General features: G+C 44.5%; 1 protein-coding gene across 15 annotated transcripts in view; it reads left to right on the top strand.

The window, feature by feature from the left end:
• Positions 1-24361, top strand: part of MSRA (methionine sulfoxide reductase A) — a 509296-nt gene that overhangs the window by 396146 nt on the left and 88789 nt on the right. For all 15 annotated transcript variants that reach the window (XM_078347107.1, XM_078347102.1, XM_078347104.1 and 12 more), the window contains one exon: positions 4416-4522. In XM_078347107.1, coding sequence (XP_078203233.1) covers positions 4416-4522 — 107 coding nt within the window. The remainder of the gene's footprint in view (positions 1-4415; positions 4523-24361) is intronic.

Below are 24361 nucleotides of genomic sequence, written 5' to 3'. Positions count from 1 at the left end.
ACTGTCATCAATAGAGACACATGGAGGACTCTCAAGCGTGCTGGCTGCACTCTCTTTCTTGACATTAGTGGTGGTGATATAAGTGTTCACTTTATAATCAATCATTATAAATAGAGTAATATTAAAGTAGACACTTAACTGTGCATGTCTGTTTTATGTACTTTTGTACATTTATGTCTTATGTAGTTTTCTGTAATTGAATCTGGAAACTGCAAAGGTATAATATGTTGATTGTTACGTCTGCTAATAATGTGAACACTATCCATGGTGAACTAGCTTTGTCAGTATGTGTGCACATGTGTGCTGGGTACTGATTTCAATGTAAGTATGTTGTAAATCTCATGTAGTGGGGGCACTTTGGCTGACCCATTGCTATAAAACTTTAAGATTTGGACTTGCAATGATGACCTGAAAATTTTAATATTTTGGAAATTTTCTAATATTGTCATTATTTGGCCAAACTTGGAATTTTAGAGCATAAACAGACATGGAGTCCCAGAAGACATTCTAGGATACATAATAGTTTAAAAGATTTTCTTTGACCAGGCACAAATAGAATTTCCATTTTACACAAACAAAATTCACGTTATGATAACTTTTTACTTTTTATGAAGAAATCACCACATCTTTTAAAATTATTTATTTATGGCTATAGAAGTAATGTGCACACTTTACTGAAAATCAAGATCTTTTTTCTTTTAGCTTTGGAATAAATATTTGGTATCTCTGTTATATAGCAACATTATTTCATCTCCTTTGAGACACACTGCATGAAAAAATGCAAAGAACATTGTGCACGTGATAGATAGTGACCATATTATGTGTCTGTCTTCCTTTTAGAAAAGAGCCATATAATATCTTTCACAGATTTCTACATTTCACTTTATTTTTTAAAATTTAAATTATATATTCTTTACAAATGGGAATAATAGTGGTTAAGATTATGGACTTGGGAGTTAGATGGTTCCAGATGCAGCACTGGCCTTCAGCAGGCGACTGACCTCTCTCTGCGTGTCAGTTTCACCTTGGGACAGGGAGATGGGTTTGCTAATGTGCTCCGAGCATTTGCAGAACTGCAGGAATAACGTAATAAAGCACAGTGCCTGGCGCATAGTGAGGACTCCAGGATTGTTAGCTACTTTGGTGATCTCTCTCCCTCCTCCTCCTCCTCTTCTCTTTTCTCCCTCCATTCCTTTTGATGAAACGAGGGCTGCCCATTCATTTATTCAGTGTTTTAAAATTAAAAATGAACTGTCAGTTAAAATGGACAGAATTAACCTCTTTGTCAGATAAAGTGAGATGGTTTTGTATTCATAGGGCTTGTCTCAAAACACCTAAGATAAAGGCTAGGTGCACCAGAAAGGGTCACCTGGGTAATAAGTGCCATCTATCACTGTGAGGGATACAGACTCATCCACCTGCGGGGAGGGCTTCAGGACACTATGGCATGTTTCTTCACAGATCCTGTTTTCCAGCAGAAGGCAGGAGGCCACCCTGAAGCAGCACGTGGGTGAGCTCTCCCACCAATGTCAGCATCCCTGGGGTCTTCTTGTGCCACTGCAGCCCACAGGTGGCCTTTGGTGCAGCAGACGATAAGGCAGGATTCATTTTCTCTCAGTGGCAATCTATAGAAGAGAAGAATGTGGAGATTATGCTAGTGGAAGTCACTCTATTTTCAGCCAACATGGATAGTCCTGTTAATGAGATTGCTCCCACGAAGCTCCCTAAGATAGAGATAGTGATTTCAGACCCTGAGGAGTCGGTTCTGACTTATCCTGATGTTCACTATCAGCTGGTAACTCCTGGGACCTCGTAAAGTGATCACCTAGCAACAACTCACAGCATGAACTTCCCTTTAAAGTTCTCATGTTTAGACACATTTCTCATGTCTCCAGTCAGGATGGATAAAACAGGGCTGGTACCCAAAGATGAGCTGAGGCTTAGGAGGCCATCCAAGCAGAGAAGTCATCATCTTATGCTTCCCTATAGATGAAGCATTTCTGTTTTCCTCTGGCTCTGCCAAGAGGGAGAGAAACCTCAGAGCAGTCTCGGGGTTGTTTGTCCCTTTAAAAATCTTCTTTGGAGAAGGTGGATGGAGAAATCTCAGGCAGTTGGTAGATGCCAGGAGGTCAGTCCTCATCAAGAATGCTCCAAAGCCCAGTCCTCATTAATCAGTTTATAAAGTACCGTGGAAGAATTTTAAGCACAAGATGTTGTTTCTGAGCTGGCAATTCTCTTTCCACTCACCACTGAAAGCCCATAGCTTGCTTTCCTGGTACATAAAGACAGCCAAATAGTGTCAATAATTTTTCCTCTTAGTTTTTCAAAAGCATGGTGGACTTTGCAACACTTGCTGTATCTGTGTGAAAGGGAGCTCTGGATCATTGGTTGATGGTTATGCTTACTCAGGGTTCCAGAGAATTCTGTAGCTCCTGGGAGTCCAATCTCTCCACGTATCACTGGTCCCCGGCGTGACTTGTCAAGATACCTATGTGGTTACACGCCCGACCCACCCACCAGCTTCATGACACCCCAGGCCCCTTGTCAGACCTTGTCCTGCCTCTTCCCAGTCCTCACAACGTTCCAAGCTTGTCCTTATTTCTGGGCCCCGGGCTGGGGTGCCCCCTCCCCAGCAGGTACCCCACATCCAGAAGCACTTTGTTCCATTGTCCTCAATTATTTTGCTGTAACATCTCAGGCATTCATTTTGGAAGGAGAACGGGCTTTTGGTGCTGGGGAGATCAAGGTTTCAATTACAGGACAGCCATTTACCTGTATGTGACCTCAGGTGGGTCACTTAATGTCTCTGATCCACAATTTCCTTTTTGTCAAAGAGGGTTAAGAATATCTTCTCCACAGGGCTCATGTGAGGATGAAACAAGAAGTGATGGCAGAGACCTCACATGGTGAAGTGCAGTGTCAGGCTCGTGACTACTCTTCCCCCTCCCTCCCTCCGTCCCTTGTCCTGGTTATTCCTTGAGACCAGGGATTATGACCTAATTCTTCTGTAGCCTCCAGAGTGTGGAGCAGTAGGCACACAAGAATTCTTTCTGCTGGAGAGAGCATATTTGCAGAGAAAGCAAAGACATATAGGGGTTATTCTATCATTCCATAACTTTTTTCTGTCCTATCTCAAAACATCATTTTGGTTAATTTTTCCCTCTGGAGAAAAGCATGATAAAGCCTGTTTAGATTGATTTATGACAGTCAAATATTTGATTTGTTTTGTGATTCAATGGGTAGACAATGAGGGCCACTTGTATTCCTAGCCGCTCCTTGATGTTGGTTCTTTCTTCTGGGTTTTCAGTCTGCTGAGCTTCCAACCATCTTTCCCGGTGAAACATCTTTCTTATGTGGGCATCAGGCTTGAGGGTAACATGCTCATCCTCTTGAGAAGCTGGCATCAGGGCTTTGACACAGATGCTGCCTGGCTTGCAGCTGCTTTCGCAAGCAGTACCAGTTCCTTCCAAGTCCCTGGAGGCACCGCACTGCTCCGCAATCCTTACCTCTGTCCTACCTTCACCCTGGGTGCCCACCTGCTGCCCTCTCCAGACAAGAGTTGCTTCCTCGATGCAGCCTTTGAGTTATAGGTCCCTTCCCCACTGATCGCATGAACTTACCCAATCCCTTTGCTGAACCTCTGTATGTTTTTTAACCTGCACAGATTTTCCCGTAACACCTCTAATGCTTGCTTACGCCTGCTGGTCTCTTTCCCTGACTGTATTAAAAACGTGACTAGCTGGAACATGCTACTGAGTCTGATTCCTAAATCTCAGTGCCTGGTTCGTTTTCACGACAACATATTGGGGATCTATGGCAACCCTGTGGCTGTCACACTCAGAAACTGACCATCAGCCACCCTTCAGCTGCCGAGACAGGTGGAAATGGTCTTTGCTGACTTTAAGTTGCAGGCTTTCCTTTCGTTGGATGGATGACTTAAGTTGTAGGTATAGAATTCCTGCCTCATGCCAAGCACTGTGCCAGAAACTTGCAGAGAACTCTTGTCTCATTTTCTCATCTGCCAAGGGAGGGATCATGAGACCCTCCATATGGTGTCTCCTTAGGACCCAAGGAAATAATGTGTATCGCAGTGCATTACATGTGACAATTGGAAATCATTATTTAAACATTTCATATAAAAGTATGTATTTATAGAACATGTAGACTGATCTAAGACCTGTGATAAATTTACCTGAGTTCAAAGACATTTGTTATAATTAAAACAGGCAAATCAAAACAGGTGCATTTCATGCTTGTTTAAAGAAAATGCTGCAAAGAGAAAATTAAGCACTTAGCAACACATCAGGCACAGAGACCATATGAAAAGTGTCAAAGTGTCTCAGCATTGTGGCCAGTTGGATGCTGGCACTTTTACCTGGTGACCAGGTAACCCTCTCTGTTTTCTACTTTCCCAGGTATGCGCCAGGGCAACGACCATGGCACTCAGTACCGCTCGGCCATCTACCCAACCTCCGCCAAGCAGATGGAGGCAGCCTTGAGCTCCAAAGAGGACTACCAGAAGGTAGGGGCTCCTGGGCACCTGGCCGCTAGCTTGGGCCACCGTGACTAGGGCCAGGTTCTGATTTTAGAGGGGAGTCTGCTGCTTTGCACATGGAATTGTGTTTCATTTGCGCGTCTCTTAGAAATTTCTATCAGCCTCTAGGAGTGGAGCCACTGTGTCCAATACATGTGCTAAATGAGGTTTTAAGAGTAGACCTGGGACAGGGCCAGTGGCTCATGCCTGTAATCCCAGCAGTTTGGGAAGACAAGGCAGAAGGATGCTTGAGCCCAGGAGTTCGAAACCGTTCTGGGCCACATGAGGAAACCCCATCTCTACAAAAAAATACAAAAATTAGCCAGGCATGGTGGCCTGCACCTGTAGTCCCAGCTACTTGAGACGCTGAGGTGGGAGGATCGTTTGAGTGTAAGAGGTCAAGGCTGCAGTGACCTGTACTGCACCACTGTACTCCAGCCTGGGTGACAGAGCAAGACCCTGTCTCAATGTAAAACAATAAAGAGTAGGCCCTAATGTGTTTGTCTTTAGAATCATTCATCTTGATGAAGATGCAGCCTGTTAAAATAAAATAAGTTCTTTTTCCTTCTCTCTTTGTGTCTGTCTCTGTCTCAATCTCCCTCTTTTCTTCTTCCCTCTGTATTAGTTTTCCAGGGCTGTTGTAACAAAGGATCACAGCTTGGTTGGTTTAAACAGCAGATATTTATTTTCTCACAGTTCTGGAGGCTGGAAGTCCAAGATGAAGGTGTCAGCAGGGCTAGTGCCTTCTGAGTGCTGGGAGGGAAGGATCTGTCCCAGTCCTCTCTCCTTGGCTTCTAGATGGTGGTCTTCTCCCTCTTTATATTCATATCACCCTAGTTTTATGTGTGTGTGCTTCTGTGTCCAAACTTCTCGTCTTCACACTGCCTCTGGTCATATTGACTTAGGGCTAACACTAATGACCTCATTTAACTGAGTTTCTTCTGTAAAGATGCAGTCTTCAAGGAAGGTCACATTCCGAGGTTTTAGGACTCTACCATACCTTTTGGAGGGAGACACAATTCAACCTGTAATGCTTTCTCTCTATCATAACAGTAAATTGAATGATAATAAAAGTAGTTCTCAGAAATACATACATGATATCACAAGATAATTATTTTCACTATTGTATACTATTTTTTAAAATCCTCCAATAGAGATTTAGTTGTTTTAAAAACAACTTGAGTTGCTTTCGTTTTTAGAACTTTGTGATAATGCTTAGATTTTATGTATCATATTTTCTGATGTGGATTTGCATTTGACAGTAGAGCTAGACACTACTACAAAGCTAATTCTATTTCAGAATTGTGTAAAAAGTCAGGTGTGCAACAGCCCCCAGGAATGAGTGGGTTATCCCCTTATCCTGCATGGTGACGGAGATTGCAGAGAGGAGGTTAGAATACGAGTGTCCATTGATGAGCAAGTAGCAGGACATGTGACTCAGTCAGTTCAACTGCGATGAGTGGAGAGGCCTGAGGGAGGCGCTGACAGAGCCCATTCCTTCCTTGGCCCCTCCCACTTCACTCTCAGACTGTGATGTCTGCTTTGCTGGTCATGCTAGGCAACCTGTGGGATGGGACCCAGTGCTCTTGAATATGTGCTGGGTTTAGCAACTCACTTCTAATGAATGACAGCAGTGATGGAATAGCACTCTGAGACTAGGTCATTAAAAGATTGTGGTTCCTATTGTGAGAGCTCTCTGTCAACTCTCTGAGAGATGGTAGGGGAAGCCAGCTGCCATGTCCTGAAGCAGCCCTGTGCAAAGGCTTACATGACAAGGACAGAAACCTGCCAAGAACCACATGAGTGAGCTTCTAAGCCCCTCAACCCCAGTCAAGCCTTCAGATGAGATTGCAGCCCTGCCTGACAGTTTGATTACAGGCTTATGAAGCACGCAGCCAAGCTGTGCCCCAGAAGCTGTGATGTAATTAATGAATATTCTTTTAAGCTGCTAAGTTTTACAATAATTTGAATATATTTATATTTCCATTCTAAAAAGCTTTTATCTGCATCTTATTCTTTCTCTTATCCCTTTTTTATGATGGCATTTCTAACAGTGGTAGGCTAAACCTGGGCATTTATACTGGTGGTTTCACATGTAGGCTCTAGCATCAAATTTTCTCAATTCACATGTTGTCTGTGCAGTTTATTGTCAAGCGCCTGCCACTTAGAAAGCCGTATGTCCTATTTGACTCAAGCAGACCTATGAGGATGAGGGGGACCCCCCATTATCCCCATTTTCCAGATCCTCAAAGACACAGAGGAATTACCTTAAAATAACTGAAATTAAAGAGAAGTAAGACTGGATGTAGGGAGATGAGTTGGGCAGCTGTTATAGGACCCTAGGCCAGAAATGATGGAAGCTTTGTCTAGGATGGTGGAAGTATGGATGGGTTGGAGAGATATTTAGGAAGTAGGAAGACTAGAACTTGGAACTTCACTGGAAGTGGAGAATCATAAGAGGGACTGGTCCAGGTCATGGCTGGTGATTCTAACCAGATTTCTGGCTGGTGATTTTCTGTACAAAGGTATAGAGAAGCAGAGGCAGATTTGTGGGGAAGGTAAGTTGAGTTTTAAAAGTGCAGACAAGATACCCATGACATGGGCATCTGAGGGGCTATTGGGAGGAGCTGTGGGCTATTTCTGCCTTGCAGGGAGGATTGCTAGGACTGCTAAGTGGGCTAATGCTTGTGAAACACAGGGCCCACACAATAAATTTCCCATAAACAGAAACCCTTATTATTATTGGGAGTTATCAACTTATATTTGGAAATGAAACCCCAGTTGCTGATAAGATCACTTGGAAAAAGTGATGAGATAAAAGCAGAAGAGGCCAGGCACAATGGCTCATGCCTGTAATCCCAGAACTTTGAGTGGCCAAGGCGGGCGGACCATGAGGTCAGGAGTTCAGGACCAGCCTGAGCAACATGGTGAAATCCCGTCTCTACTAAAAATACCAAAATTAGCCGGGCATGGTGGTGCATGCCTATAATCCCAGCTACTCAGGAGGCTGAGGCAGGAGAATTGCTTCAACCTGGGAAGCAGAGGTTGCAGTGAGCCAAGATCGCGCCACTGCACTCCAGCTTGGGTGACAGAGTGAGACTCTGTCTCAAAAAGCAGAAGAGGGCTTAGTACCTGAGGAACTAATTCCTCCGCTTGCGCAGTGGAAGGGGGAATGTCCAACCAGGCAGGACACTGCACTGGGCACTATAGAGAACCATCCCCAACCAAGAATTTTTAAAAAGTGGTTCAGTTGTGTTGCATCCCACTGTATTTAATTACAAAGGCAGTGTTTACAATTAGTACTGAAAGTCACGTATGATCAACGCCATCTATAAATTGCCTAATGTAATGATTCATAGGCCTCTAGGGCACCAACAGGAATACCAAGAGATTCTGGAAGCATATTAACTGCCCTCTAGAATGCTGGAAATCTGATGATACCCTGGTGTTCACAATAAAGATGTTCAGTTCAAAGGCCAGTGCCTTCCATGTGATGGTGAAGAGGCTTACTTACCACCAGATTTTCTGGTTTCTATCCCAATATAGTTTCTACCCTCTGTTTTTAAGGAAACTCAGATCGATTTTAGATAAGTGTATCCACAGGAAGTAAAATTTAGGTATTACATAACTAATGAGTTGCTATAATTATTCTTTTATTATTTTTGTAGTTTTTGGAAAGGTTAATCTTGTAGGCAGTTGTGCTGACCAGAAGCTTTCTGGGTGTTCTATACCTAAGCATAGGGGAATTAAGAGAGAGAGAGAGAGAGAGAGAGAGAGAGAGAGAGAGAGAGAGAGAGAGAGAGTGTGTGTGTGTGTGTGTGTGTGTGTGTCTGCTTGGCTTTTACAAGTAGGGTCTTTTTTTAAAAAATAAAGATTGGGGATTCCTGTGCCTTTAGCATCCGGACAGCCATTGCTGCTCATATGACCACATATAAACTGCTTAATCACCAACTCGGGGGACAAATGTTGTCACATCTCTTATGGTTTTGCATAAATAAACCTAACCCTAGATTCCACTGGGAGATGAGTTGAAAGTTCAGCATTTTTCATCCTGGCTAATTGACGAAAACCCAGAGTGGCAACTCTAGACCAGTGCTTCCAACACCACTCTCCTTTCCGCCATGACGCAGGGGTCTCCCCTGCACTGTCCAGTGGAGGGCCTCTGGCCACATGTGGCTGTTGAGCACTCGAAATAGTGGCTCACTGGCTCAGTTCCTCAATGGCTAGTGTGACTGAGGAACTGAATCTTTAATTTAAATTTATATTTAAATGGCCACATGTGGCTGTTGTCTACCATATTAGAGAGCTTTAAGGGGTAAGCCTGTGTGTGTGTGCTCATGCCCATGTGCATGAGCATTGTAGAGGAGTGGGGACACGACAGCCTAGATCCCTGGCCCTCTACTCTCACTATGGCTTACCCCAAGGGCACAGGACCACCATGGAACGTGAGACAGCCATGGAACATGGGCCCTCCTGCCCATCAGAAATGCTGCACCGGCAACTGCTCTCAGCTCTTCCTTCCTGGAGACCATAGTATGAGGGTCAGGTTGTTTTCCTTTTCAGGAACCAAAGCGTCTCTTTGTGTATCCATCTGGGTGAGCACCAGGGCTAACTGGACACCCATGCCCAGGTGACCACTGTGACTTTTATCTTAGCTTAGCCTGAGTCCCACAGAAAGCAGAGCCCAAGCCAGAGGCTTGTGTGAGGACACACTGGGGTGTGTGGTTTGAGGGAGCAGAAGTAAGGAGCAGGGGACTGCAGAGGAAAAAGAGGTAGAACACATACAAGTTAGCCCCTGCCACTGGTAACCAGTTGTTTGAACCTTATGAAATGACCAGGCCTTCAGTGGAAGATAAGAAAGCATGTTTCCATTGAATGCCATCACCCATAGGTTCATTCTGCACTTCTGGGGTGCACATGTGTGAGCTCAGGGTACTGTGTGCCAGAACAGGAGGCAAGAGACAAGAGGCACATAGTGTTGAGTGTAAGATTGGGCAGTGCAGGTACATAAAAGCTGCACAAAGTGAATGGGGGGGGGGTCCTTGCAGAGCTGTGGCTGGCCTAGCAAGAGGCAGATGAGGCCACAGGGATGTAAGGTGGTGCATTAGTGTCCTCTGGTACCACTGTCTCCAAAGGGTCCTTGCCTCCCCAATCCAGGGAAGGCAGCTGACCGCAATGGCTCAGGAATGATTTGCCACGGTGGAGTGACTTTCTGGCACCTCTGATAGAAGCGAGAGAGAAAAACAGTTCAATTTGAGCAGAGTACATCCTGCTGCAATCATATGGTGATATAATATGTACTTTTATATAGATTATATACCATAATTATCTATAGTGTGTTTACTTACTGTATAGCTATATAAAGATAGCAATATTAGGACAGCAACAACAGTACCAACAGAGGACTTACTGCATGCTAATCAACCACTGTGTTAAGCGCTGTACACAAGTGAAGTCAGAAGTCGTGTACAGATGTTAGATGTTTATCTGTGTGTGGATATATGTTCGGCTGTAGATGTGGATCTCTCTGTGTCTGTATATGAAGTTGAATGCATTCATGTATTTATGCGGCCTTTTTTAGTTTTGGAACTTGAGTGAATTTCTGACTGTTCATTCAGTTGATATAACTGGTCATACACACACACATTACAAAATCAACAATTTGCAATGCCTGTGAGGGGTGATGTTGTTAGCTTTGATACCATAAAGAGATTGATCTACGCTTTAACCTTTACCTTAAAAAGTGATGTGGTTCCAGTACATTCGCAAATGAGGAAAACTGCCCATCTAACCAGTTGCTTTCTCCACTGATGGAAGGACAGCAGGGAGCTGACGAGGTGACCCCTGGGCTGGGCTTTCCTGTGTTTTGTATCTAGGGTAGCCTTAAACAAAATCCTCAAATCACAGAGGTGTTTAAGGTAAGGAGGCTCATTTCATAACCCTACTGGATTAGGGTCTACAACTCTGTACTCTTGTCAAAAACATTTCATTTGATTTCTAAAAGTGGGGGAAATTCTGTAGATGACTCGTTCTGTTCATTTTATACACACTGCTTTCCTATTTAAAAGGCTTGTATTTCTGGCCCCATCACTACATTCGGGAGATTTGTTTTCTTTGAGCCCTGGTGGGACCCCTACCCACTAACTATAACATTGACTTAGGTTACTAATTTAATAGTCTTCACTAGCCTGCCCCGAGTGACCCCCTAGTAACCAGCTTCTTTATATGTGAAGTTTGGAGTGACAGTACTGCTTACCACAGAGCAGGCATTTGAACATAAAATTAGCTGATTTTATCACAGGGACCAATTGTTGAGCTAATTAGATGTGCAGTACTGCTGAGGAGCCAGAAACCAAAAGTGATTTTCCATTGAAACTGTGGTTTTCTGCAAAGTTGGCTGGGTTGTGGATACCAGCCTCACCAGCAACTGTCGGAAAGGAAGGAAAACTGGCTGAAGAAGTTTGCTAATTTCTAATCAGATTAAAAGAGGCAGGAAAGCCTTAGGAGGAGGATGGAGTCTTAAGGAGTGAAACTTGAACTTCGCTGACCTTGAAAATGCTGGATTCTGCTCACCGAATTTGACAGCTGCTTCATGTCTTTGGTGAGCTGAAGACTTTGCATAAAATGTAGGAGAGTGTTTTTGCCTTTCAAGGAGAAGACCTCATAATCTTTTCTTAGCCTCATTTTTAAAAAAACATTTTTCCTCAAACCTTTGGTGGAATTATTTGCTTATAGCATTAATTGGAAGACATCATCTAATGTATTATTCATTGTTTTTGCATTCTCAAATATGGACAGTTTACCTCCCACGTGAACCCATCATGAGAAACATTTCCCAATATCCTAAAGTGAGCGTGGCCTCTGGTAGGATGAGGGTGATTCACATGTGATTCTTCCATCCCGAGAATGTGACTCCAGCTCATTTAGGAAATAAATCTTTTACCACTGAGAAATTACGTTTCCTGAAATGTGAAAGACCGTGAATCTAAAGAGCATTCTCCTAGACACGTGACCTAGCTCCTTCTCCCAGCTCTTCCAAGTTTCGTGATCAGTAAGCACAACGCTTTCTCTAGGCATTTCCTTCATAAAAAAGAGAGAAGAAAAGCAGTGTCTTCCCTTGCGTATATTTTACAGTATATTAAATTCTAATAAGAATAAAATGTTTTTGGAGTCAGTGTTAAATTCCCCACTGCGTTTCAAATATAAAACAGTGTTTTAAAGGCTGTCTTTATCAGTCTCTTAGTGTGTTGTCTGTCCGTCTGTCCATCCGTCCATCCCTATCGCCAGTATATAGCTACACTCTTGTTTCAACTATCTAGCAATTTATTATCTATCATCTCTGTGCTTGTTTATACTTAGTACAGGGTCATGTTAGAGAAAAGTCTACACGGTAAAAGGTCAAAGGCAATATGCATGTAATGAATGGGTTCCAGCTAGCATTTTTTAGAATAAAGGTTCAGTTTTGATTATTTAATTTTCTTCCCACCTAGATTCCAGCCAGATATTTAGTGACTCCCTGTGCTCTCCAGTGCAGCCCTGACGGCTTTTGGTTTGACTGGTGTGTGTGTTTCGTCGGGGGGAGGCAAGGAGGAAGAAGGCAGTGCCATTACCGAATCGCCTACCTACTTGTGCCGCCGCTGCAGTCATTGCTCCCTTTTCTTAGCATGGTTTGAATGCTGTCTCTACGGTATGTTATATTTCAGTCTCATTGACACTCCGTCAATGACATGCAAATTTAAGGTTCAGAACTACCCTCTGGGCTCCAGATCCCAATAGCCACCTGTCTGCTTGTTATCTCCACTTACTTGTCAACATGAAAAATGAAGGTTTGATTCTTGCCACCCACCGTAAACAAGCCCCATGGCTTCCTCCTCCCTCCCCACTCATTGGCAACCTTCTCCGCTGGGTCATCGTTTAACTTGCCTACCTAAGCAAGATCCTCAGACGTCATCCCCGACTCATTCCTTCCCCTTGCTTTTTCCCTCCAGTGAATCAGATTAACAGATTCTACCCCCAAAAGACATCTCCACTGTGCCTGCTTCTTTCATTTTCTCTCATGTCCACTCTCATAATTTGAGCCACCATTATCTGTTCCTGGACCACTGAACTTGTTATCTCTCCACGATGATGACCACCCCCACAGGGCAGCAGTGATCTTCATCAGTGTGACTCAGGTCGTTTACTTTCCCTGTGTGAAAGTCTTCCATGGGATCCCTGCTATGTTTGGAATGAAATCGAAACTCCTTAGCATGGTCCTTATCAGGTCCTTCAAAGTCATTTCGCCATCTTCCCATGAGACATCTGTAACTTATAATTAGAGAGCCTACTTATCACAGTGTATCTAAGACATAACCTATGATTCTTGCCTAAAGTTCAGAACCTTTGAATAAGGCTCAACCTTGAATAGAGAACTGGGGACTCAGGTTGACAACCACAGGGATTCGGGAAATCCTACTCTTGTGTAGGGACATCGTAAAGAATGGTTTTATATTTCTTTGTATTTCAAAAGTGATCCCTGCATGAACCCAGTATTGCCACAGAGAGACCAAATTCGGAGGCTAGGGACTTGCTGCCAGGTTGAGGCTATGCTGTATATTAGGAGGAAGGATTAACCATTGTGTTCTTGACCCTAAAGCCTATCTTGCAAACTCTCTTGACACCAAAATTGCTAACTATAATGATCATACAACAGTATTTGGTAGGATGAAGTCAGTGGGTGGTACATGAAACCATCTTCCTTTCACTAACTTGCCAAAGCTCTGACTTTTTGTCCCTGTATTCATATCCTATAGCTACTATGACAAATTACGACAAACTGGATGGCTTAAAACAACAGGGATTTATTCTCTCATGGTTTCAGAGGGCAGAAGCCCAAAGTCAATTTCCCTGGCCCAAAATCAGGGTGCCAGCTGGGCTGTGCTCCCCCAGGGGCTCTAGGGAAGAATCCCTCCCTGAATCTTCCAGGTTCTGGTGGGTGCCACCATCCATGGCCTGTGGCTGCATCACTTGAGTCTCTGCCTCTTTAGCCACCGGCCTCATCCTCTTCTGTGCATCTGATCTCATCCTGCCTCTCTCTTAAAAGGACACTTATGATAGCATTTAAGTCCCACCCAAATAATCCAGAATAATCCCCATCTCGAGATCCTTATTTAACCACATCTGTGGCATCCCTGCCAAATGAGGAACATTCACAGGTTTTAGGGACTGGAACACGGACATTTGTGGGGACGGTTATTCAGATGACAGCACAGGACCCAGGACCCAGTCTCCAACCTGCCACTGTCATGTGTCCACCCGAAAATGGGAGACTGAAATTGGGGATTCTTCCCCGGGCTGCTTAGGAGAGGTGGGCCTTGTTCACTAGGTGGGAGCCCATCTGGCTTGTCCTGAACCCCAGAGCACACTCAAGTTTTCCAGTGAGGATGGGGTTTGATTTTCTCTCTCTGAGGGTCTTAATCCAGTTTTGAAGAGAGGTGAAAATTTGCAAAAGTTTATCCCCTGGCATACATCTCTACCTTCAAAAAAGACCCAACTTTACTGCTATACTACTTCTAAAGTAAAGTGGCATACTGAAAATAACTATAGAAAGAAAGAAATCCTAAGAGCTAGAAGGATATTTGGGAGAGAAAAAAACTATGTGTGCATGTGTGCGTGTGTGTGTGTGTGCCTGTGTGTGTGTGTGATCAAAAAGCATTTGGATTCAGGAATGGTCTAGCACTCCCTTAGTTACTTGCTGTCTTTGAGACCTGACTTAATTTCTCTGATACCAATTTTTAAATTATCTAAGTGTGGATAACAAAATTTCCCAATAGGTTTGTTATAAGAATTAAATGTGATACACACACACACACACACACACACACACACACCAGCATGCAGTGGTGACCCAATACACATTGTTGAAGCTGAGCCCCTTCAGTTTTATGATCCAGAAAATAGTTTTAATTATGCCAACCCAAATGAGAGAAATTAAATATATCGAAAGAATATTTAGCCTTGCTGTAACCATTGTAACATAACTGGACCCGATAATTCCCCAGCAAGAGGTACATACAGATCCTTTGTGTTTCCTTTTCAACATCTGTAGGCTGAAAATGCCCTTTTCTCCTTATTCTCCCTCCACTTTCCTCAGTAAATTAATAAATTACCTTATCAAATATTAATTCTATACAGATTCAATTGCCAGACTTGCATTACGGTTGCTTTAAACAAAGCCATCTGAGGCAAGGTCTTGTGAAGTTGTGGTAATAAACTGTCCAACATACAGTCACAGAAGCTCACATGTGACAAATGCTCTTTTCTGAGAGAATTTCCGGGGAGCTCTCCTCCCATTTTCTGCATTAAGTAAGCTTATGGGGGCTCCTGTTCACCCGTGTGTCCCCAGTGCTTGGTGCTGTGCTTGGCACTTAGTGATTGTCAACAAATACCTGTTGACTTGAACTGAAGTAATGTAGCATATGAAGAAGCCTTTTTGTTGCCCCTTGTTATGGACTGAATATCTGTGTCCCTCCAATTCATATGTTGAAGCCTTTACCCCCAGTGTTACGGTATTTGCACATGGGGCCTGTGGGAGGTGATGAGGTTTTAGATGAAGTCCTGAGCTGGAACTCCCATAGTGGGATGACTGTCCTTACACAAAGAGACGCCAGCAACCTGGCTCTTGAGTACTTCTTGCTGTGCCTCTTGCTGCACACAGAAGTCAGGTGAGCAAAAACTGAACTGCCTGCAAGTCCTGAGAATAGGCCTTGGAATAAACGTACCTGGCCAGCACCTTGATCTTGAACTTCCCAGCCCCCAGAACTGTAAGAAACAGAAGCCTGTTATTGAAGCCACCTAGTCTGTGCCATTTTGTTATGGCAGCCCAAGCTGACAAGAGAACTCTGTTTTGTGTGCTGCACTCCATGGAGGGGTGGGGAGAGGCACTGCCTTGGAGAACACCTGGCTGAAGCCCTGGCTCCGCCTCCACTGACCATGACTTTGGACAGGTCTCTACGGCCCTACTTCTTCTTTTGTAAAATGGGGAAAATAAGAACAGGGCAATGTTACATGTCTTTTCAGTGCTTTCTTCTGTGTTTTGCTGGGTAAACTTCACAGTCACACACAGGCTAGGGCAGGATCTGTTCTCTGACTTGCCTGTGAGGAAACTGAAGCTCACATGTGTTCATTCACATCCCCAACATGACCCCATAGTAAATGTAGAGAACAAGAGTCATTTGACTCTGAATTCCATAAGCTTTTCACCCATGCTATGTGGAGATACCTGGTAATCTGTCAAGCATTTTGCAAATACAGTCATCCTTTGGTATCCAACGGGGTTTGCTTCCAGGACCCCCTGCGGATACCAAAATCCGATGATGCTTAATCCCTTATATAAAATGACATTTACATATAACCCACGCACAACCTTTCATGTACTTTAATCTCTAGATTACTTGTACCTAACACAATGCAAATGCCATTAATATATAAAAATAATTATGCAGTATTGTTCTTAAAATTTGTATTGCTATATTGCTTTTATTGATTTATTTATAATAATTTTCATCTGTAATTGGATGAATCAATGGATGCAGAATGCAAGGGTGCAGAGGGCCGTCTATCAGGGTTTAACGGGTGACTGCAGAGGTAAGGCTGTCTACAGTGAATTCATCCTGCTTTTCCAGAGGTCCTCAAATTTCCAACCATAGTTACAATATATGATCAGCGAATCTTCCTTTCTGTCACGAATTGAGAAAATGTCGTGGTTATCTCTGTTTCTTTGTTCCCAGGGAAATGGGTAAGTTGCATGCTAGAAGCATCCCTTCTTGGTCTATTGTATTCTCTACGCTGCAGTGTTTAAAACCTGTCTAAGTACTGAAAGACTCTTGTTTTCACCAACACTGAAAAATCATTTATTTGCGTTGGAAGACCCTGAATAGACATGGGTAAATGTCAGTTGATATTTTATGGTTTGGGGATTAGATAGCTCTTGGTCTTTAAAAAAAATTTTTTATTTGTGCTATTGTTTAAATCATGAAGTTATGATTTTAAATGTCCATGCAAAGACCCTGAATAATTCATTTACTTACCTTAGTCAAAAAGAAAAATCCCTCCCTGTATGCCTAGCAATAGGGATAAAATTCCTCTTGGTCCCTTTCTGTAGCTTTGAGGTTAAAATTACGGGTGTTATTATGAACTCTAAATAAGAACTTGTGAAATAAATATTTTAAAGGTGCCCATTTCTGGGAGGCAGGCACCCATATTTCTGTGTATGCAGCCATGTAGACAGCTAGCTTTTTAGACGTAATGGTTTAGTTGCATGTGGGTGATTATTTTCATTTCTACTTATTACTGTGTGCTAGACTCCCTGTGTATGAGTACAGATTGCCCTTTCTTGCACTGTATTTAGAAATCTCTGTATTACCCTTGGGCATTTGTTCATTAATAGGGGGTGGGGAAAGGAAAAGCTTGTAATAATGGGCTTTACATATTAAACTATGTGCATCCACATTCAGGCCAAATGGAAAATCTGGTTTGTATGACTGCCCTCTGCTGGCTGCAGGCCTTTGCTGCAGTGGCGGGATGTGTGTCCCTGGGTGGAGCCCTGCAGATGCCGGCATCATTCTGCGTTTCCATCCAAGTGCATCAGAAACAACCTAAGATTCCACCTACTGCCCAGGTTGACGATGGAAGAACGCATTCTTGTGAGGACCAAGGAGACATTTTCATTTTAGTATAATTATAATAGAAGTACAGACACAAAATAATTCTGGCCAACACAGGGTGATGTTTGAATGAATAAATTCAGATTTCTCCAAGGGCCACACTCTTACTCATCTTCCAACGGCAGCGGGGGAATGTTTAGTGGCTCCCATATGTGACGTTCAGACCCCTGTGGAATGCAAGATGATTTTATAGTGTATCCAGGTGCGTCTTTTAAATCTCAATTGTTTATAATACGTATTAGGAAAACTGCAGTGAGTGTTTGAAGCCCACGATTTCATGAAGGTGATGGCCGAGGTGAAGAGCAGGAAATGGTACCTACAGGCACAGCTGCACTCCTTGCAGGGATGCCTCTTCCAAGAGTCTGTGGATGGAGAAAAACCCCAGGAAGGTCCCCAGTGACTCGGGCAGCAGGGGCTCTGTACTTGCTTAGTTATGACCTTGGGTTGTTGATCTGTAAGCCTGGGTTTTCTTTGTGTTAAACAGGATAATAGTGGCTACTTCTTAGGCAGTTATAAGGATGATATAGTGTATATGTAAAGTGTCTGTCACAGAACAGGGGCCTGGTCAAGGCCAGATTCTTCCTTTTCAGCTCCCCACCCTCCAGGACACTTCTCAGAGCCCGCCCCTCTCCATGTTCCCATTATGCTTGCCTTGCACCTCATTTCATCTGACCCTTTATGAGAGTTTCCACATTTCTTCTCGCCCTGGATGCTGAGTGGGACCCTCCCTTGCTTTGCATCTTTGGCAATATTCCACGAGGGCTTCACACTGGGCAGGCACTCTGTGAACGTCAGGTGAATTAAACCCAAGTGCAAAATACTTGTAAGCAGCATTTCCCCCTCCTCCAACACATTCAAAGAATTTCACCTATCAGATTAGGACAGGCCCTATACGTTTTTCCTCTCCCCACCTCCCACCCCATTCCTGTGGTCTGATCACAGCAACAGCATTGAGTTCCCGCCCATTGGCTGCAGGCAGGGAGGAAAAAAAGTCCCAGTGCCTACTGCCTGCCTTCCTGCCTGCGTTAATATCACATCTTATCTTACCAACTAATATATATAGGGGTGTGTGTCCGCATATATATATATATATATATATATATATAAATTTCATGGAAAAGAAATGGATGGCAGCAGAAGCATTTTAAACACAGCATTTCAGCTAGGGTAGGGTCTATTTGAAAGCAACAAAAGGGTCTTTGTTGTTCTGGCAGGTAGATGTATAAGCCTGGCCCTGGTTCAGCCTCTATAAAGCGGCTCCGGAATGATAGGATCAGAGAAACTACCAGGAGGGGGAGGGGGCGCAAGGGCCCTTTCATTTCTCGGCGCCGAGAGTGAAGGAGGGTTTGCTGTTTCCTGCAGGGGCAGTACGTTTGCCTTTCAAATTCCCGTCGATTGTGTTGCAGCCCCGCGTGGTCCCGAGCTCCCCGGCCTGCTCCTGCACGGCCGTGGGACGCCCGCTTGCATTTCCGCCACCGATGCGATGTTCATTTAAGGCTTCCAGAGATCAGAGCTTTCATGTTTGCCACGAAAGCCAGAGAGCCGGGAGCACCTTGGGAGCGGAGATGAAAGGCCATTTGTGTTTGTGCATGTGTATTTAGCGCTTAAAGGGCAGGAGAAAGAAAGAAAATAGATGGTCCCGCTTCGCACTTACTTCAAAATGTGCCTTACTCCCTCTGGTGGGACCATTTAACTCCAGCGCGCCACCCTCCGCTCCCCCCCCCCCCCCCCCCCCGCACTTGCCGCCCCCATCCGCCACCCCCACCCCCACCCAACACCCGGCCCACGTGATGGCTGTTCAGGCCCCTCAGTGCCTTCTTCCCGTTTCCAAGGCAGCCAGCACGGCGAGCCTGCCCATTGGCTGCTAGAGGGGAGGAAGAAAAGGCTCTCGTGTCCCGGTTCTCATGCCCCACGCCCCTGCCCCATGCGGGCAGAGACCCGGTCACAGTCACGGCGCGTGCAGGGTAGGCCGGACACAGGGACCGCCCCTCGCACCACGCGCCCCACCCAGCCGCCCAGATCGGGCCAGGGTCAATGTCATCAGCTTCTCCCTGGAGTGTGATGAGGGTGAAGGACAAAAGCAGGGTGCCTAAGGGAAAGTGGGCCACCTTTTCCTTCACCCTGAACACCTAGCTCTGTTTTCTTTGTAGTGTTTGGATTTGAAATCCGGCCTTGTGCCTCTTTCTTCTCACAGACACTGCACTTGAGGCTTGGGCCTGAGTTTAGCTGTCAGATTCCATTTACCTTGGCCATGCCCCGTGGCTCCAAAGCTGCCAGGCCAGTACTCCATTGCGACGTCTACACCCGAGCCTGACTGCTTTGAAAATCACCTTCCTCTTGCTGGGTTCACCGCTGAACTCGGGAGACAATTGGAATCACCATGTTGCCTCAGAGCTGCAGGTGACTCTTGTCCTGACCCCATGGCCTAGTAAACCCATGACCCCAGCGCCTGATCTTGCACTTGGCCAGACAGGTGTGGAGAAGCCTCGGAGTGGAACTGCAGCTACCTGCCTTGGGATCCCTTTGGCTGGGGACTTGGGGTCCCTGCTAATGAGTGAGGATCAGCCACACCCAGAGCCTCCAATCCCCAGAGCTAGGACACCCACTGGAATTTGGCTGTGGATAGTCACCTGCCTCCACCCCTCAACATAGGACCAGTCAGCAGACTTGATACAGAAAGAACTTTCACAAACATTCTCTCCTCTGCTTCTCATAGGGAGCCTGTGAGGCTGTCACTCTAATCCCTGCCTTCCAGGAGAAGAAGCTGGTAGCTAGAGACAGCACAATATGTACATAGGGGAGCCTGGGATGCACTCTCCAGCTCCCTGCTTCCAAGCTCTGTACCTGCTCATATCCAAGCTCTGTGCATGCTTATTCCATTCCGTCACTGGGCCAAGTAGATTCCCTCTGGACATGTCACACCCTCACTGATTTATAAATAGGGAATGGGCTCTGGGAGGAAGATCGCTCCTCCCTTTCTCCTCATTTCTTATCTTGCCAATATTACATTAAAAGAATGTGTCACTAGTGTTTAATTTGTCAAGATCAGGGCGAATGGTTGAGGATTTTTTATGGTTCCTTCTGGTGGCAGAAACACATTTGCAAACACAAAATCTTTTAATAAAATAGCAAGATTTAGTAGGAAAGAAAAATAGTGTGAGAAAAAAAAAAGACCTGGGTTGAGGGTTATTATTCTGCCAGAGACACTTGGTTGACTTAAACACTAATATATTATTTTCACACACATTCACACAAGGGGTGCTGTGTGGTTTCAGGAATCCACAGAGCTTAACACCCGAGCACTTGTGATGGGAAAAAAATTTTTAATCCTTTTTTTTTAACATTTTCATTTCTGTTTGGCTTCTTTACAGAGTCATCAGTGAAAATTGCTGTATGGTTTTTTTTCCCTCTTGTGTGTTACAGACCAAGCTCAACATCTAATATAGAATGGAATAAGTAAGGGGAAGAGACAATATTGGGCAAACTGGTGAAATTATGCTCTTGTTTAAATGAGTAGCCATTACTGGGATTCAGCTTTTTGTTGCTCTGTGTAGCCTTTTGATTTAGGTCCCAGAGTTGTAACTTACATGACTACAAGTCTATATTTATTTATACATTAGAGATAGGTTATTTTTACTATTATGCGTGTGTGTGTATACACATTTTCTTGAAATCAGTGAATTTCTAGGCCAGGTTTAGGCAGTTGAAGGACCTTTATAAGCCGCTGTCTAGACCAAACGTTTGCTGCAGACACAGTCTGAAGCAAAATGGGAATTAACATCTTTATAAAGACAGTCGTAGAAATTCTAATCCAGTGAATCATTTCCTTTCTCTGGTAGCAGGGCTGAGTCCTACATGGCTACGAGGCTGCCATTCACCCATTTAGCCCAGAAAACAACGGTAGAGACCACCAGAAATAAGACCAGCTACTCCATGCCTTGGAATGGGACAGGTTTCACAATGCACATCATCTGTCTGCAGAGGCAAACTCACAAACCCCTTGTGAGGCATGTGCACAGTCAAATGCGGTCACTACTGTTGCTGAGCCTGTGTCACTTTTAAGATGTGTCCAAAAAGACTGTGTGCTACTAGGCCACAGAAAACAGCATTAAGTTCGATACACATTGATCCATGTTCAAGCAGATTCTTCTCTGCCTCTGGAAGTTGGTAAATTTTTCTGATTATGATGTTGAATATTGTTACATTTTCCTTGATAGTATCCTCCAGTGAATGATTTTTCAGCTTGAACCGTATACTCCCCCTCTCTAGGCAGCTGCTGCATCCCTGGTCCTCCTCAGCCATGCTGGGGCTCACTGCAGCCTCCTCTGCTCAACTCACCCCGGTGCAGTCATCTTCAAGAAAACGTTATTAAAGCGTTATTAGTATGCAGCAAGGTGCCTTCTGGCTGCTGAATCAGTTTGTAAGTGGTCCTCACAAATGCGCACGTTCTTTGTTATGACAGCAGGGCTTCCTGTTTCTGATGCAATTCTGATACAATGTGGAAACAGGGAGGTGAACTAGGTGGCCCAGGAAAGCAGGGCTTAGGGGAGTTGACAGAAGATACGAGAAATGAACCTAAGGGATGATCAAAGAGCAGCGGAAGAAAAAAATATCCTTCAGTGGGAGAAAAAGTCAAATAAGGATGAGTGAGGAATTAGGCAGGAGTAGGAAAGAAAACTGTGAACCACTGTGCACACGGTGTGTGGAAGAAGAACCTAGAAAAGTAGCCCCCAGGAAAGAAATACTAGCAGAAGGTGAAAGGTGGTGAAGAATCGTTGTGTTCTTTATATTGAGTGAAATAAGGCAGGCGCAGAAAGACAAATAGCGCATGATCTCACTTATATGTGGAATCTAAAGAAGTTGAAATCCTAAAGCAGGGAATGGAAAGGCCAGAGGCCAGGGTGGAGTGGGGAAGGGAGGGGGAGTTGTTGATCAAAGGGTGCAGCGTTTCAGATCCACAGGAGGGATAGGGTTTGAGATCTATTGCACAGCAGGGTGACGGCAGTCAGTAATGCAGTGTATATTTCAGAATAACTAAGCACATTTAAAATGTCTCACCACAAAAAATAAGGTAAGTGAGGGGATGGATGAGTTAACCTGCTTGATGTGATTATTCTACACTGTAGGCATATATTAAAACATCACATTGGACCCCATAAAGGTATACAGTTATGATTTGTCAATCAAAAATGATAATATAAAATTTAAAGAAGAATTATATAGAAGGAAAAGCTATTTTAGGATTGAGAAAATCCTGTGAAGAAGTCACACAGACAGGAACTCTCCAAGAAGTGCCTCCTGTGTCCTGAAAGTCCCTTTAATGGACTTTTGTGGTGCTTTGGTGATTCATACACTTCAAACAAATAATTTCCTAACCTGCAAAATTGAGCTAGCAGCCCTTGCCCTGTTCACTCTCACTGGGGGTTTTTGTGATTCTCCAGGGAGCTGATATGCAGTCCAAGGGTTGTCATCCAGGAAATGCTCCACAAGTGTAAGGTTTTGGCAGAATTGGGTTGTGGGGAGCAAGTTCCAGGCGTTTCCAGTCCTTGCCAAACTGCATTTTCTACCTGATGAAAGATCTGGTGTTTTATTCTTTTCCATTTTTTAATTCACTGGGGTTATTCCCTTTTTCTTATGAACTTGATTGCAGAGATAAGTTGCAGAGATAAGTTGAGAGTGCTTGACAGATGCAAATTTTCACTGATCTTCTCTCTGGCCCCTGTCCTTCCCAGCCCCATGGCTTCCGAATGAAAACTATAAGTCAGGGACACCAACCGGGCAATGGTGTTGGACTTGCAGTTTGTAAAACTCGTTACCATCCCTTTCTGTGAGTGTGGAGACAGCCCCTTCTATAACTTTTCTGGCTAAATAACTTCTCTTGAGAAGGCAACTCATTTTTGAAATTCGACCCGACTTTGTTTCATGGATTTCTATAATGTCTGATTCAGGCCCATATTGGCTATCTCTGCAATGGACCTCTTTAGATGTCAACATATACAACACAAATGAAATGAATTCAGTGTCTGTCCTGATCCTTGTGGTCAGGATTTTTGTGTTTGTTTTATTCCTTGTAAAGCAAGGGGTTTCAATACAGGTTGTCTGATGACTCATGAGACAGAACATAGGGACCCTGTGTAGACTTGTACGCTGGTCTCAGGTCCTGACCCACACAGGCCTCTGCTCGCCCTCTCCATAAGATCTTCATGGATCCTCAAGGCAGCCACACTGGCTGGCTTAGGTGTGTCTACGATGATAGAGCTATCAGCACTGCCATTTCCTGGCCCGTGAGTTGTGAGAATATGAGTGGTCAATAATGCTGTCACAGCTGGGACAGAGACAGCAAAGGGGAACCGGCGGCCCCTTGAGACCACGGGGCCATAGCCGCCCATTTTCAGCAGAGCCTGGTGCCGTTCTCAGCTCTCCCAAGCTGACCCCAGGTGTCCGTAATTCTATGGGTTAATATTACCAGGGTGTTGAGCTAGATTTTGACAATCAGAAAAAATGTATCCCAGTTCCACACACTGTGGCAAGCCTGTGTGCCGTCACATTAGGAATTATCTATCTATGTATCAGAGACAACGTCTCACTCTGTCACCCAGGCTGGAGTGCAGTGGCACCATCTCAGCTCACTGCAACCTCCGCCTCCTGGGTTTGAGGGATTCGCTTGCCTCAGCCTCGTGAGTAGCTGGGACTACAGGCATGTTCCACCACGCCCAGCTACTTTTTGTATTTTTGGTAGGGACAGAGTTTCATCATGTTGGCCAGGCTTGTCTCGAAGTCCTGGCCTCAAGTGAAACACCTGCCTCAGCCTCCCAAAGTGCTGGGATTACAGGCATGAGCCACCACACCCCTCCAGACTGGAAGTTATTATGCCCACTTTCTGCAGTTGTAAGGACGGCACGTGTCGATTCAGTTCAAAAGGTATTTACCAATACCTCCGTATTAGCGGGAGGGGCGTGGAAACAACCTACACGCAGAATTAAAACCTACAGAGGCGTCAGCAAGGAGTGTCTCACATCGGCTTCTCTGTTCACTTGGTCCCCACTTGTCTTCACAGAAAGAACAGTTCTTGTGCAGTAATCAAAATGCTATTTCTTTGAGAAAAAAGATGGCCCTGATAAGA

Source organism: Callithrix jacchus, chromosome 13 (genome assembly GCF_049354715.1).
Source record: "Callithrix jacchus isolate 240 chromosome 13, calJac240_pri, whole genome shotgun sequence".
NCBI lineage: Eukaryota > Metazoa > Chordata > Mammalia > Primates > Cebidae > Callithrix > Callithrix jacchus.
Note: the sequence above shows the minus strand (reverse complement) of the source record. Positions and strands in the feature narration are given on the sequence as shown.